This window comes from Penicillium diatomitis, assembly GCF_028827545.1.
Source record: "Penicillium diatomitis strain IBT 30728 chromosome Unknown utg000001l_segment0_segment0, whole genome shotgun sequence".
Classification (NCBI taxonomy): Eukaryota; Fungi; Ascomycota; class Eurotiomycetes; order Eurotiales; family Aspergillaceae; genus Penicillium; species Penicillium diatomitis.
Genome location: NW_026623173.1, coordinates 1,373,148 through 1,386,950, shown reverse-complemented (window position 1 = coordinate 1,386,950; position 13,803 = coordinate 1,373,148). Strand labels below are relative to the sequence as shown.

Sequence of the window (13,803 nt, the reverse complement as noted above, 5' to 3'; positions counted from 1 at the left end):
GCACATCCACCTCGTACCGTGGGATCGGCTTTTTACCCAAACCTCCCGAGTCTAGAGTATTGACAGTTCACTACTGTTCGGACTTCCGAAGGTTCAGATATGCCATAGGACATTCCATCGCATATGCGGCAGCCCATGGTCGCCCGGCAAAAATCTCCCTTGCGCGGGTCCCCGTTCTGGGGGAGGCTAAGTCCAAGCCATGAGAAAGATAGACTGTACTGACTGACATGGTCGCAAGTCTGATCAGAAATGGCAACTCGCCGTCATCCTTCCACTGTGATGATGATTCACACCTCCTGAAGATTGTTCTTGCCTTTGCCACCGGAGTGATTCCACGAGCACCTCGAGAACAACGTGCTGAATAGTTAATCCCCTCTTCACCATGCTCTAAGCTCTTCAGGACGAGTTGCAGCACCCATCCGAGTCGATCTCGGACACCGCACGTGGGGGTCGCATTGATGCTATCGTGAGCTCCCGATTGGCGCAGCCTCGACGAACTGGGGCGCATCGGAGCCAGCACAGTGCCTTTGTCGGATCAATTTTGGTCACTGCAGGACTGGCTTGACAAAGGCATCACGAGCGTCATGGTTCAAAGACTTTGTTCAGTGAAGCTGGACCATCCTCGGTCTGACTTGGCAGCCACTGCGCCAGCAGCAGTCACAGGGGTTCCCCGCACTGTCCTGGATCAACCAGTTGTCCGTGTGCTGATCCTCGACCGGCGCCGGTGCATCCAGTGGCTGCGAGTTCTCCAGGCGATTGCAAGGCTTCGAGGGCTCAGGTACCAAATGGCCACCATGCACGACATGAAGTCCGTGCAACACCGGGACCAGCGCCTAGCGCGGGGCCAGGCGATAAGCAGTGGAGAAGATGATGGTTTGGGTGGATAATCCGCAGACGCACTTTCCAGTAGGTCTGCAAAGCCCGTATAGCTTAAGCCGGAGTGGAGACGGGAGAAGTTTTTTTTTCCCTCTTTTCGTCTCGTTCTTAGCTTCTTCTCGACTTGCGGTTGGACGAGATAAACCACTTGCGCAAGTCGATTGGGTAATACCTACAGGGCAGATGTAGATAGTGATACACTCTGAAGAAGACGAGAAAGTGCATGGACGATATTAATATCGGCGAAAAGCTTCAACCCTGGGTGGCTTTACTGACCCCACGTTCCCTTCTTCCAGTTTGCGTCTGTATCTTTTTTTCAACCGGAGTCGACGAAGGTTGGTTGCTTCTTTTCGGGCTGAATCCTCGTGAACAGTCGGTTGCCTTCTGTGCCTCTTCCGTGGCTTTCTCTTGATTTCAGCAGTAGCTGTGATGTTAATGAGTCAAAGTATGCGACAGACTGAATGAGCGTCCGAGTGAAATAGATGAAGTGTCCGACCAACATCAGTCCATCTAAAACACCCGTGATTATTGAGTCACTGGATCCAAAGCCCGCTTCTTGCCCGCGCTCGCCGACACTGAATCGGTCACTTGACCAATTTCTTTCGATTCTGCTCACGTGTTTCAGCGTTGCGAGTCATTCACATACAACTCCTTTGGAACTGGTATATGATCAATATTGTCAATTGTCAATATCTCTCCGTTCGCCATCAGTGCAGCAGCGTCCACGGGTCTGACGCCATCCCGCATTGCAGTACCGTCACCAGCTCCGCTCAACTGGTCATGGTGCAAGAGAGCGGCCATCGAGCAAGCATCACGCGATTCTGAACTATTTCCGACCCGGCTTTTCAAAGCCATCTTTGCCTTCTTCTTACCGGGTTTGGATATTGTATGAGAAGTTGGACAAAGAACCAGCGGGTGTTGACTTTCTTTCTGTGGTCTTCACTCGGTATAGCTCTCCCGACCGGTATCCTTGCATAGATCATACGGCGCGGAAGTAGCCCTCGTCTGGTCTAGTTCGCAACGGGTACAAACGTGCTATGCACCACGTGCAGTGGCAATGATGAATCCATCAATGAATTTGATCAATGCCCAGGTGCATTTTTTGGTAAGTGGTGATACCCACATTGTCCCCTCGAGCTGGATTTTCTACTTGATACACTTGGGTTGTCAGTACCCAGTACTCAGCACACCTCGGCAAGGTTGATGTATATCTTCACATTGAGGCTGACCATGCTTCCCGCTGTAGGAGGACCACCTGGTCCTTGTACATATCCCTCTGAGCCTGTATCACTATTTCTTCAAGACTATACTGGGAATACTGTTTGATGAAACGCCTGCTCTGGACTGCCTTCAAGCGAGAGAGGACATTGAGGAAAATGCTCAGGATGAACTGGACTCGACCTCTGATCCAGCCTGGTATCGAGAACCTGCGTTTTTGAATGTCTCTATCACACCAGTCGAGGTGTCAATCATCTGCCCCAAACGTCTTGTGAAGAGATACTTGGATCCAGTCCTGGAACAGCTCGGTCAGATCAATCACTCGCTTCGTGAGAGCGTTGATATCAGCAACCATGAATACATCGCCATGCAAGTCCTCGGCCAAGGCCTTGAAGCTGGCAAACGAGTGTTAGAACTCACCAGCCCACTGGCCATGGCAGGAATGTAAGTATGATGAAATCTGGATACATGACTGCCCAGTTTGTCATCTCTGGCAAGAATATCCTCTATTCTTTTTCTTTTTCTGCTTTTTCTTCTTTTTCTTTTTTCTTCTTTTTTTTTTGATTGCAATGGGTGTTAGTTTACAGCGATCATCTTTCCCACCATACTGACTATCACCCATAGTTCCATCTTCTTCATCACAACCTACTTCTCCGACTATATTCTCGTTCCGCGGCGTCACAAAGCCAGCGTTATCTCAGCCCTTGAAAGTAAAGGATTCCAATTTGAAAATGCCAATGATGCATTCGTCAGTCCTCTCACTCCGACCGCTGAACGGAAACTCAGCGACGCCATGTCCCCCGTCACACCACCTCCATCCACCGTGGCCGAGCTCCAAACTCGCACTTTTCAAAACCTTCGAGCCAGACACATCTTTCCCACCGTAGACGACAGCATCCGTCTGGTGCAATGTGCGGTTCACCATGAGTACTATTCTCGAGAAAGCTCACTCTCAATCCTCCGGGAGGCACTGATCACCACACTGGTCGTCGATGATCCTCGCTTCCTCTCGTTAACCCTTGCCGCACTGGACTCGTCTGCTTCGTTGCTTCTCGAGAAGCGTCTCCTGCCCCGCTTTGCCCGGCTCTCGCAGGATGGAAACGACAAGGACTTGCTGCTCGGCGCACACGGGGATACTCTGGTCCCGATCATGCTGGACCTGCGTGACCTGCCGCTCGAGGCTTCGGGCATTGTCTGCGGCGTGGCGGGTCGACTCGCCGAAGCCACAAGCTGCCCTCCATCAGCAATCAACAGCGAAGATTCAAGCGAGCCGGGCAGCACAACCCAGCAAGCAACGTCTGCATCGAAGGTTTCCAGGGAAATCAGCACACGCTTGACGCTGGGGTCGAGCGTCACTCCCAGCCCGCTTTCCCACCATTTGAAGCCCGACGTGGATCCCTCGGCGGATGCGGTTGAGATCAGCTTTTTGAGTACCGCCCGTGCAGGTACGATTATTGTGGGAGTAGACGAGCTGCAGAGAGCTGTTGATGCCTTGGAAGCGGAGAAAAAAAGCAGGGGTCTACTGCAGGTGACCCGTCAGATGAGTCCAGCGGACTGGGACTCGGTGTGAGAACGATCGACAGTTCAACGCAGGTCTGAACGGGTAAAAACGCGCAAAGATTCAATTTGAACATCTTCTTCTTTTTTTCCTTTTCACAAACACGTCGCTTATTCTAGGTTATTGTGAGAGTGAATTGAGGGAAACAATAAATTTGCTAGATCTATGGGCCAAGTGCTACTGGATATTTTGTCTCGGGGGGAGTGCATTCGAGGAACGCGTATAATATTGAATCATTCCGACGCCGGAATACGGACACCGGTACGAACTACATAGTTTTTGTGATACCACTTGAATATTGTGTTCAGATTTGCGTACCATACAGCGTATACGTTCATATTGCCTTCGATCCGATTATTGTCTTTTGTAGACAGAAGGGCTTTCTGCGAGAGTCTTTACGAGCACCTCTCTATGAAGACTTGTCTACTGGAAATTATAGGATACGCTAGGGATCGTTTGTTTTCCGAGCTTCCATTTGAACAATAAACAGATGCCTCTAATGATCACCAAACTTGCACTGATAAATGGGCATCTGGTACATTTCTTCGACCCATCATGGGTAGCGGGTCGATTTCTCAGTAGATTCCAAAGACGTGTACCTTAAGAACGCCTGTGGAGCAGTGCATCGTGCAGAGAAATGTTGGAATCCCGAGACCGCTAGATTCGAGGCGAGATGTACTGCAACAGACTGCCCAGAACCCGTTCATGTTTCCCATCGCGATCACGGAATATGCTGTTCAAGAGAGGCGACGCGACGAGACATTCAAAATGACCGAGTCCACATTCAATTTGCTTTGGCGACTCCACTCAGTGAGGTGAGAAGTTTGGCTCGCAAGATTTGTGAGAGATTTGCTCTACCCAAACAATCTGATGGTTTCATGTGTTGTTTAAGAAGTCACCGTGCATCCGATAGCCTTGTCAGCAGATGGGTCGAGTCGACTACACCCTCACGATGTCGATGACTCGAAGACGACTAGGCTGCAGCTGCTTGTCAATTGCAGAGAGGATATTCCGAAGCTCTTTATCGTGTGGATGATGGTCACATTTGGAAACAGATTGCCTCGATGGATCAGAGGAATTGACTGCCAACGATCTCGGCATTCGGATCATCCAAAGACTCGAACAGTCCCTATAGCACGGGTCAATCGAATCAGCCGTCGAACAAAAGAGAGGCGCATAAATGGAAGCTTACCGTCTGCGCAGCCAGCCACCCAGTAGCCCGCTGGGTTCCATGCCACACAGCTGACAGCCTTCACATTGGCCCCCATGGGGACTTTAGTAACGATTTCCCCACTCAAAACATCCCACGCAAATACTGCGGCGCCAGGGGCCACGCCGGCGCCCGGCGGCTGGGCTTCGCTACCACTCAGAACTACCGCATCATTTTGTGCGAAGGTGGAGCGAACCCGCAATTCGGTGTTGCGGTAAACGTGGTCAGGTGTAGGACTGAGAATTTCTCGCACAGGTCGCTCGTTATTCTTAACAGTCCCCCCGAAGGCTGCAAGTAGTTTACCGTCTGCGCGATCCAGTAAACGGATATAGCTGTCCAACGTAGAGATCAGCAGTGCGTTGCCGTCCGATGAGCAGCGCACGCTCGTGACTGGATGCGCAAGTATATCGGTCGTTGTCTTGCCCATGCGAACGTCATAAACCCGGACGTGGCCGTCGTAACTGCCACTGGCTATGGAATAGGTAGGCATATGCACATGCAAAGAGGAGACTGTATCAGTCGCTTCTGTCAGGGTCTGAATGGGTTTGTAGGCGTTCGAGCGAGTGTCCCACAAATTGATCGTGGTATCTGCACTGCCTGAGCGGGTCATAAAGAGTCTGTCAGCATACACTGAGAGCAAAACCCAGGAGAATGAGAAAACCCGCACAGTCTCGTCGTACCTGAAACAACTACAGAGTCGCCATCACCAGCAAATTGAACGGCCTCGACTTTGCTATTGTGACCGGTCCACCGTCTCGTGGTCCCACCTTGCTCGACATCCCACAGAAAGACTTGTCTGTCACCTCCCACACTAGCGAAGCGAGCATTATCCGCCGTGACTGCAACATCGAGGACCGAGTACCCATGCGCTTCATATCGTTGAATGGGTTTGGTGGATTCTGAAGGTGTCGCGGAGCTCTCCGAGTTTGCAGGAACAGCGCGAGAAAGGTGGATGGCCCGGTCGGATGAGCCTGTCAAAACATAGGTGCCAGGATAGCTCGAAAATGTTACCGCGTTGACCGGACCTGGAGAAGACGATCGGTAAGTGCTCCATCAACAGCCACGCGGCGAACATGTGATAACATACCATTGTGCGTCTTGAGAGTGTGGAGGTGGCGGCTTGGAAGTTCTTTACGGTGCATCGCCTCTTCGACATCACCTATTATGAATGAATGTGGTTGCTTATGGAAGGTGAGATATGCCGTGCGATTCAAGGTAGAATCACGATGCGCACACGGCCCAAGCTGCTTGCCGTCGGCGAGTACGTCCCCGAAAGTCCGATGGAGCTCCTCCCGGGCACTCGCGACCGACCGATCGTATTATTGTCACCATTCTTGAGTGCGACTGTCCCGACGCAACAGTACAACATCATGGTATTTCACACAATTTTGAGACCTAGAATACATCGAAAAAAAAAAGAATCATATAGACCTGAAAACCTAGAATTTCCGAACCGAGCATTGACTCTGTGATTCCCACGCTACAGAAAACAGGAGGGTTATTATCAAGGATGTAGAGGAACCATCGCTAGCTACCCGCGGTAAATGGATATAACAGAACAAAACAGACCAGCCTCTCACGGCGAAGGTACGCCCTCCATGGCATTATGAAAGACAAAATATTGGGTAGTAGAAAAAAGAAACGAAAAGAATGGGGGTAGGCAAAATGTAGCCCAGCCCCGTTTTGGAGTGACCACCACTTTAGCGACGGCCGTGGCTGCGAGTGCCAGAGCTCTGGAGACCCTCGATCTCTTGCTCGAGAGCTTTGATCCTGCATGAAGTTAGTTTTGAGTGTCAAAGGGTAGGCGTCAGAAGGAGTACGTACGCAGCATGGGTTGCCTCGAGATCCTTGTTGAGTCGGTCGCGCTCGGAGATGAGTTTCTGTTCCCACTGACGGAAACGGCTCTCTTCGACCTTGACTTGCTCGGTGAACCGCTTGCGCAGGTTCTCTTCCTCTTCCTTGAACTTGGGGTTGTCAAGTTTGCGGGGTCGGGCTTCGCCAAATTTACGGGTCTCCATTTGCTGAGCGCGATAGGCCTCGTAATGAGACTCTTCAGTAGTGTGGATGAGATCGAGCATGTGAGTACGAATCAAGATCGAGCGAAGCTTCTTAAAATCGCAGTGGTCATCGTTCTCCACCTCCGCAACACCCCAAGCATACTGGCGACCCTTGACAACACGGCCGTCGTTGGCCTTGACGTCCTTCTCAGAGCCGATGACAGCGAAAGGCATGGCCGCCATCAGGGTACGGGCGTGGGTGGCAGCATGCTCATCATCCTCCTCAACGGGCGGGGTGTAAATCTTGATTCCTTGAGCCTCAATGACCGCACGAACCTAGAGTTATGTTAGACCAAAGAGTCCAGGGTCGCCTGTCATAATATACACTCTCACTCACTCTCGCTTTGTACTTGGCCAGGTCTGCTGGGCTGAGAGTATCGGCCTTGGCGATCACTGGAATCAAGTTAACCCGGGTGCTGAGGCGTTTCATGACCTCAATGTCGAGGGGCTTGAGGGTGTGTCCAGTAGGGCGAATGAAGTACAGGCAGGCGTGAACACGCATATCAATCTTGTCGGTACGGCGGGGCTGCTGTTCCTGGAGCATGTAGCTCTCGTGCTGATCATCCAGGAATTCGATGATTGGCTGCCATGAGTCGCGGTTGTTCACATAGTCGCCGAAACCAGGGGTGTCAATAACAGTCAATCGGACTGCGGGGTTGATCAAATAAGTCAACATTTGCAACCCAACTCAAGTAAAGGGTCCAATGAATTCAGGAAAAGAATTGTGACTGAAAAGGCAGTACACACCTTTGAAGAACTTCTCCTCCAATTCAGCCTTGGTGATCTCGATCTCGACAGTGCGGTCAACCTGCTTCTGGTGGCGGCGCTTGTGATCGGCGTAGTTCTTAATTGTGGTTGAGAAAAGAGTGTTGATGAAGGTAGTCTTTCCAAGTCCCGACTCTCCAGCGACCTGTAGCATCCCAGATATGTCAGTACAAAACAATTGAAGTGACAAGAGTCTGTGCCTTGTACACACCATGATTGTGAAAGCCGCACCCCGCTTCGCAACGATCTTGTGTCTGAACATCTAAAATTAGATATGGCCATTGTGCCAACAATCGGTAGCTGGAATTTTGGTCGACATACCGCTGGTTGGGCAGCTGAAGGAAACATTTATGTTAGCTCTGCTGACCTTATTTTGGAGCTTGCGGAGATGCGGGAATGGGATGGGTTCTTACATTGGCAATGCCAATGGGGCTAGCGGTCTCCGTTGTAGACATGATGTGGATGTGTGTATCGGAGGTGGGAAAGCTTCGACGGTGGCTTCGAGAGAGCAAAAAGCCTTTCAAAGATCGTTCGGGCGGATGTAGCTCGAAATGATCACGGAAACCCTGGTGGATAAGGGAGGAAAGCAAAGAGAGACGCTGAGCTACTTGTTGCTTGTCTCCCCCTGAATCTCCTAGTTTGGTTTTCTGGAGTACGGTTGACTTGGCCTCTTTCGGACTAGCGTTTCCACTAGTACCCTCCTGGCGCGGGACCGGACTATAGCTGATCCGAGCCTTATCTTTTTTGGATTTTGATCATCGCGACCAAGGCCGAAATTTTGACGGAGCAGATTGAGACTGTCGCAAAGGGAAGATGAAGACTGACTATAAGGTATGAAACCATGGAGGTATCGAAGCTTTGAACCAGCAGCTGATGAAATTGCATAGTTTTCCAACTTACTGGGGACAGTCTATCGCAAGGGCAATCTGCTCTTCACTCCCGATGGCACCTGCTTGCTTTCGCCGGTAGGCAATCGTGTCACGGTCTTTGATCTTGTACAGTGAGTTCAATCACTGCCACCTTTGACTGCGATTAACTGCCATTACTTACGCATAATTTTCACAGCAACACATCGTATACTCTTCCTTTTGCGCACCGCAAAAACATTGTTCGCCTTGATCTCACACCACGAGGAAATCTCTTGCTCACCGTCGATGAAGATGGGAAGGCCATTTTGACCAATTTCAATCGGCGTATTGCGATTCACCATTTCACCTTCAAGGGCAAAGTCTCCGCTCTGAAATTCTCTCCCTCCGGTCGTCATTTCGCCGTGGCTGTTGGTAGGCGGCTTCAGCTGTGGCAGACCCCGTCCACTCCCGGCACCGAAACCAATGGCGAAATAGAATTTGCTCCTTTCGTGTTGCATCGTGAATTGACCGGCCATTTCGACGAAGTTCAGAATATCGAGTGGTCGAGCGATTCGCGCTTCCTGCTTACGGCATCAAAGGATTTGACGGCACGAGTATGGAGCCTGGATCCTGAGGATGGCTTCGAGCCTACAACCTTGACAGGACACAGATATGGTGTCGTGGGTGCATGGTTTGATGCCAATCAAGAGCTGGTGGGTCTCTATACAGGCATTTCATTCACTGGCTTAGACTAACGCCGCGAATAGATCTACACTGTTAGTCAGGATGGTGCTCTTTTCCGCTGGGAGTATCTGACCAAGAAGGATCTGGAGACGGGGGAGGATATCGCGTCGGCGCGCTGGCGGATCACGAAAAAGAACTTCTTCATGCAGAATGACGCGAAAGTCAACTGTGCCACTTTCCACGCGAAGTCGAACTTACTGGTGGTTGGATTCTCGAATGGACTCTTTGGACTTTATGATTTGCCAGAATTCAACACCATCCATCTCCTCAGGTTAGTCGTCTCCCAGAGTCTGCCAAAGTGACAATTTACTAATGCCACATCCACGCAGTGTCTCTCAAAGCAATATCGATGTTGTGACGATTAACCAATCAGGCGAGTGGCTCGCCTTTGGATCGTCCAAATTCGGTCAATTGCTTGTGTGGGAATGGCAGTCCGAGTCATACATCCTTAAACAGCAGGGCCATCTTGACTCTATGAACGCAATTGCCTACTCTCCCGATGGACAGAAGATTGTCACTACCGCTGACGATGGCAAGGTGAAGGTATGGGATGTGAAATCGGGATTCTGTATCGTTACCTTCACGGAGCATCAGAGCGGAGTGACTGCATGCCAATTTGCCAAAAAGGGCAATGTGCTGTTCACAGCCTCTTTGGATGGTTCCATTCGTGCTTGGGATCTCATCAGATATCGCAATTTCCGCACTTTCACTGCACCTACCCGCCTTTCCTTTTCCTCTTTGGCTGTTGACCCAAGTGGCGAAGTCGTGTGCGCCGGTTCCTTGGACGACTTCGACATCCACGTGTGGTCTGTACAAACCGGACAATATCTCGACCAGCTCAATGGTCATGAGGCGCCTGTGTCCAGCCTTGCCTTTGCCGCCGATGGTAACCATCTGGTCAGCGGCAGTTGGGACCACACAGTTCGAGTGTGGAGCATCTTTGGCCGTGCTCAGACCAGCGAGCCTCTCCAGCTCCAGTCCGATGTGCTAAGCGTCTCCTTCCGGCCTGATGGATTGCAAATCGCGGCCTCGACTCTGGATGGTCAACTATCCTTTTGGAATGTCTTTGAAGCCGTTCAAGAAGGTGGCCTTGACGGACGTCGCGATGTTTCCGGTGGGCGAAAACTCTCTGATAGACGCACAGCCGCCAACTCCGCCGGGACTAAGTCTTTCAGTCGTATCACCTACAGTGCGGATGGCAGCTGTGTCCTCGCAGCTGGAAATAGCAAATATATCTGTCTGTACGACGTGACAACGGGATCTCTCATCAAAAAGTTTACTGTTTCAGTAAACACGTCCCTGGATGGCACGCAAGAATACCTGAACAGCGGCGACCTCACTGAAGCCGGCCCACGCGGTCTTATTGACGAGTCAGGGGAGATGTCGGACAAGGAAGACCGAATTGATCGATCTCTTCCTGGCGCACACCGTGGGGATCCTGGTGTTCGAAGTGTTCGTCCGGAGGTACGAGTGACGTCGGTAGATTTCTCACCCAGCGGTCGCTCATTCTGTGCGGCTTCGACTGAGGGTCTTCTCATCTACAGTCTGGACACTGACTTTGTGTTTGATCCCTTTGACCTGGATATCACCATCACACCGTCGACCATCCTTTCTACCCTGGACGCTGCCAAGACGGCCGCCGTATCTGGTTCATTGGATGATGACAACACTTTCCTGAAGGCTTTCATCATGGCCTTCCGTCTGAACGAATCAAAGCTTCTACGGGCAGTCTACGAAGCCATTCCACCATCCGATATTCCACACGTGGTTAGGTCTGTACCTAGTGTTTATCTGCCCCGCCTCCTACGCTTTGTTGCACATGCGGCCGACGAAACTCCGCACTTGGAGTTCAATCTCCTGTGGATCGAGTCTCTTTTCAGCTCTCACGGTCGCTATCTCAAAGACAATTCCGGAACTTTTGCGCCGGAGCTGCGTGCGGTCCAGAGAGCCGTTGATGAAATCCGGGAAAATCTTAAACGACTTACGGAGAAGAACGTTTATGACCTGAATTATCTCCTCTCGAAGCCTGTTCTCGCCGACAAAAAACCACCAACATCCCTGCTTACCCTCGACAATGCTGAAGAGGAAGCTGACGATCAGATGGTTGCAGCGTCCGATGATGAGGAAGGTTCATGGATCGGTTTGGAATGAGTACCGACAGAGATTCCCCCCAATGTCTATTTTGCATGTGCGCCTGGCGTTTGTATATCAGGAAAAATGGGCGAGCCCCAAATGTGTATAGAATAGGGTCCAATTTCAGATCTTTTCATTAGACAATTGTACGAGTCCTCTTGCTGTGAATGTACATTCAGCGCCAACTTGGGAGTGCAACTTGATCATTGCACCGAGCATCTCGGCCACTTTGTCCTCGTCGCTTAACCTTTCTTGAAATGTGTCAATATTATCCGACATGTCTCTGTGTCACCCTCCGAACTTTCGTACTGGGACAGAGAGCCACATCCATACTGCGATTAAATTCCTGTGATCCTCCATCCCCATCTGTGCCCAGGTGTCCTCGTCCTGTACTCCACATGGCTTTTTGCATCGTCTGGCCCATTCTGGGCCTGTTCCTTGTGCTCTACCTTTTGCGCCAGAAGCCGGACGCACGACTCGCAAATATCCCCATCTTCAGATATAGTAACTTGCTGCCAGACCTCTTCAATCGATTCATTTTTTACCCCAAAGGAGTGTCTCTGATTTATGCAGGTTATCAGCAAGTAAGGAGGACCCCTAATCTGACAATTTGTTACATTTTCTCTAAAGCGGATCGATGTGTCTCTCCATTTAGTATCAGAACGAGCCATTTCGACTTCTAACCGGCGATGGCGAACTACTTGTCTTGCCGATGAGGTACAGCGAAGAGCTGAAGCATCTCCCGCCAGCCATTCTGAACTCTTTGGACGCACAATATGAGGTATTGCCCTCGCCCTGGGGAGAATTCATGGTCAGGCGAAGCTTTCAAGAGGAGACTATCAGAAGCTGACAGGCCGTGTCTCCAACAGAATGCGCTCGGAGATTTTACCAACATTTTGATCAACAGCTATCTGCCGTCTAATACTGTTAGAAAGCGTTTAACACCAAGTATTGGTAGGATACCCGTGTTCGACATCATATTGTGATAGAATGACGTTCTCTAGCTAATCGTAGAGATTGTCCGATACGTGACACAGGCCGCATAACTCCATGGATTATTGATGAGCTCGCAGATGCGTTTCGCACTGTGCTCCCAGAATGTGAAGGTAGACGTCTCCAAAGTCTCATATACCGTGTCATGCGAGCAATGATGAATGTTGGTCTAATCCTTCGATTTTGACACTCTAGATCGCTGGACTAGTATCAAAGCCCATCAAATGTTCGTCCATCTGATTGCTCGGTCAACATCTCGAATCCTGACCAACTCTCTCCGTCGCAATGAACAATGGCTCGAAGTCGCAAGTAATTACTCTGTCAATGTGGGTATCACAATTCTTCTCCTGCGGCCTTTCCCACACTTTTTGAGACCTTTCGTCGCTCCGTTTCTTCCTTCGGTCCGGCAAATGAAGAAACATTTACGGACCGCTAAAAGCCTCTTCATCCCCATCATTCAAGAGCGACGTGCTGCCGAAGCTGCTGGAGACCCTCAATACGAGAAGCCGGACGATTTTTTGCAATGGATGATGGACATGGCGGAAGACGAACAAGATCTCGACCCAGAAATTATGGCCCATCACAATCTGATCTTGACCAGCTTGGCTGTGGTGCACACGAGCTCTGTCGCGTTGTGTCATGTTCTCTACGATCTCATTCAACATCCCGAATACATCGAGCCTCTTCGAGAGGAAATGGCGAGGACGTTGAGCAAAGGGTGGGAGCATGCCAACAAAGCATCCTTTGATGCTCAGAAACGTTTGGATAGCTTTCTGCGCGAATCCCAGCGTTGGGGACCCCCGGTGAATGTATGCTTTCTCTCCTGCAATATGAACTTTCCTGAACTGACTAGCATTGCCCTTTAAAGTGTCGATGCACCGCATCGTGAGAGAGCCACTGACGCTATCAGACGGTCTTCATCTTCCAAAAGGTATACACATTTGTTTCCCATCTGGACCTGTCAGTAAAGATCCAGCATTTGTCTCCAATCCAGCCGTCTTTGACGGGTTTCGGTGGTGCCAGGACCCCAAGGATCGTGACGTACTCAAGGTTTCGAGTCTGCGGTCGAGCAATCAAATTGGCAACGAGGCAAAGACACCAAGTGGAGTTGATTCGAACGCAACACCAGTCACGAGCTTCATCAGTATCAGCCCGTCAAACATGCACTTTGGATTCGGTCGTCAAGCTTGTCCCGGTCGGTTCTTTGCTGCCAATACTATCAAGGCCATCGTGAGTCGTCTCATCATGGAGTATGACTTTAAATTCGAGAAAAATCAGGTCGGCTGGAGACCTGCGAACATCGGAATTGGCGAGCATGTCTTTCCGAATACCCAGACAGTGGTCTTGCTCAGAAGGCGGCAGAAAGGCATATGAAGCCTAAGCAAAGGTTCTACGACTCCT

At 50.6% G+C, this 13,803-nt stretch overlaps 5 protein-coding genes across 5 annotated transcripts; 3 read left to right on the top strand and 2 right to left on the bottom strand.

The window, feature by feature from the left end:
* Nucleotides 1–1,936: 1,936 nt before the first annotated feature.
* On the top strand, nt 1,937–3,664 carry N7539_000420 (ACT domain-containing protein; the record flags this gene model as incomplete). The annotated part of the gene is made up of 3 exons (XM_056930024.1): nt 1,937–1,981; nt 2,123–2,538; nt 2,719–3,664. The coding sequence occupies 3 exons, from the start codon at nt 1,937–1,939 to the stop codon at nt 3,662–3,664; spliced, it is 1,407 nt and encodes a 468-aa protein (XP_056794317.1).
* A 1,094-nt stretch (nt 3,665–4,758) lies between these two features.
* Nucleotides 4,759–6,234, bottom strand: N7539_000419 (WD40 repeat domain-containing protein; the record flags this gene model as incomplete). Its single annotated transcript, XM_056930023.1, has 5 exons — nt 4,759–4,781; nt 4,845–5,459; nt 5,543–5,887; nt 5,950–6,021; nt 6,099–6,234. 5 exons carry the CDS (start codon nt 6,232–6,234, stop codon nt 4,759–4,761), a joined length of 1,191 nt encoding a protein of 396 aa, XP_056794316.1.
* Nucleotides 6,235–6,562: 328 nt separating this feature from the next.
* On the bottom strand, nt 6,563–8,139 carry aspC (septin CDC12; the record flags this gene model as incomplete). The annotated part of the gene is made up of 7 exons (XM_056930022.1): nt 6,563–6,632; nt 6,687–7,195; nt 7,257–7,567; nt 7,667–7,829; nt 7,896–7,938; nt 8,006–8,019; nt 8,098–8,139. The coding sequence occupies 7 exons, from the start codon at nt 8,137–8,139 to the stop codon at nt 6,563–6,565; spliced, it is 1,152 nt and encodes a 383-aa protein (XP_056794315.1).
* Nucleotides 8,140–8,497: 358 nt separating this feature from the next.
* On the top strand, nt 8,498–11,427 carry N7539_000417 (snoRNA-binding rRNA-processing protein PWP2; the record flags this gene model as incomplete). Its single annotated transcript, XM_056930021.1, has 5 exons — nt 8,498–8,515; nt 8,572–8,684; nt 8,750–9,245; nt 9,300–9,547; nt 9,606–11,427. The coding sequence occupies 5 exons, from the start codon at nt 8,498–8,500 to the stop codon at nt 11,425–11,427; spliced, it is 2,697 nt and encodes an 898-aa protein (XP_056794314.1).
* Nucleotides 11,428–12,121: 694 nt separating this feature from the next.
* On the top strand, nt 12,122–13,776 carry N7539_000416 (cytochrome P450; the record flags this gene model as incomplete). Its single annotated transcript, XM_056930020.1, has 6 exons — nt 12,122–12,220; nt 12,279–12,363; nt 12,447–12,515; nt 12,598–13,211; nt 13,313–13,333; nt 13,426–13,776. 6 exons carry the CDS (start codon nt 12,122–12,124, stop codon nt 13,774–13,776), a joined length of 1,239 nt encoding a protein of 412 aa, XP_056794313.1.
* Nucleotides 13,777–13,803: the final 27 nt, after the last annotated feature.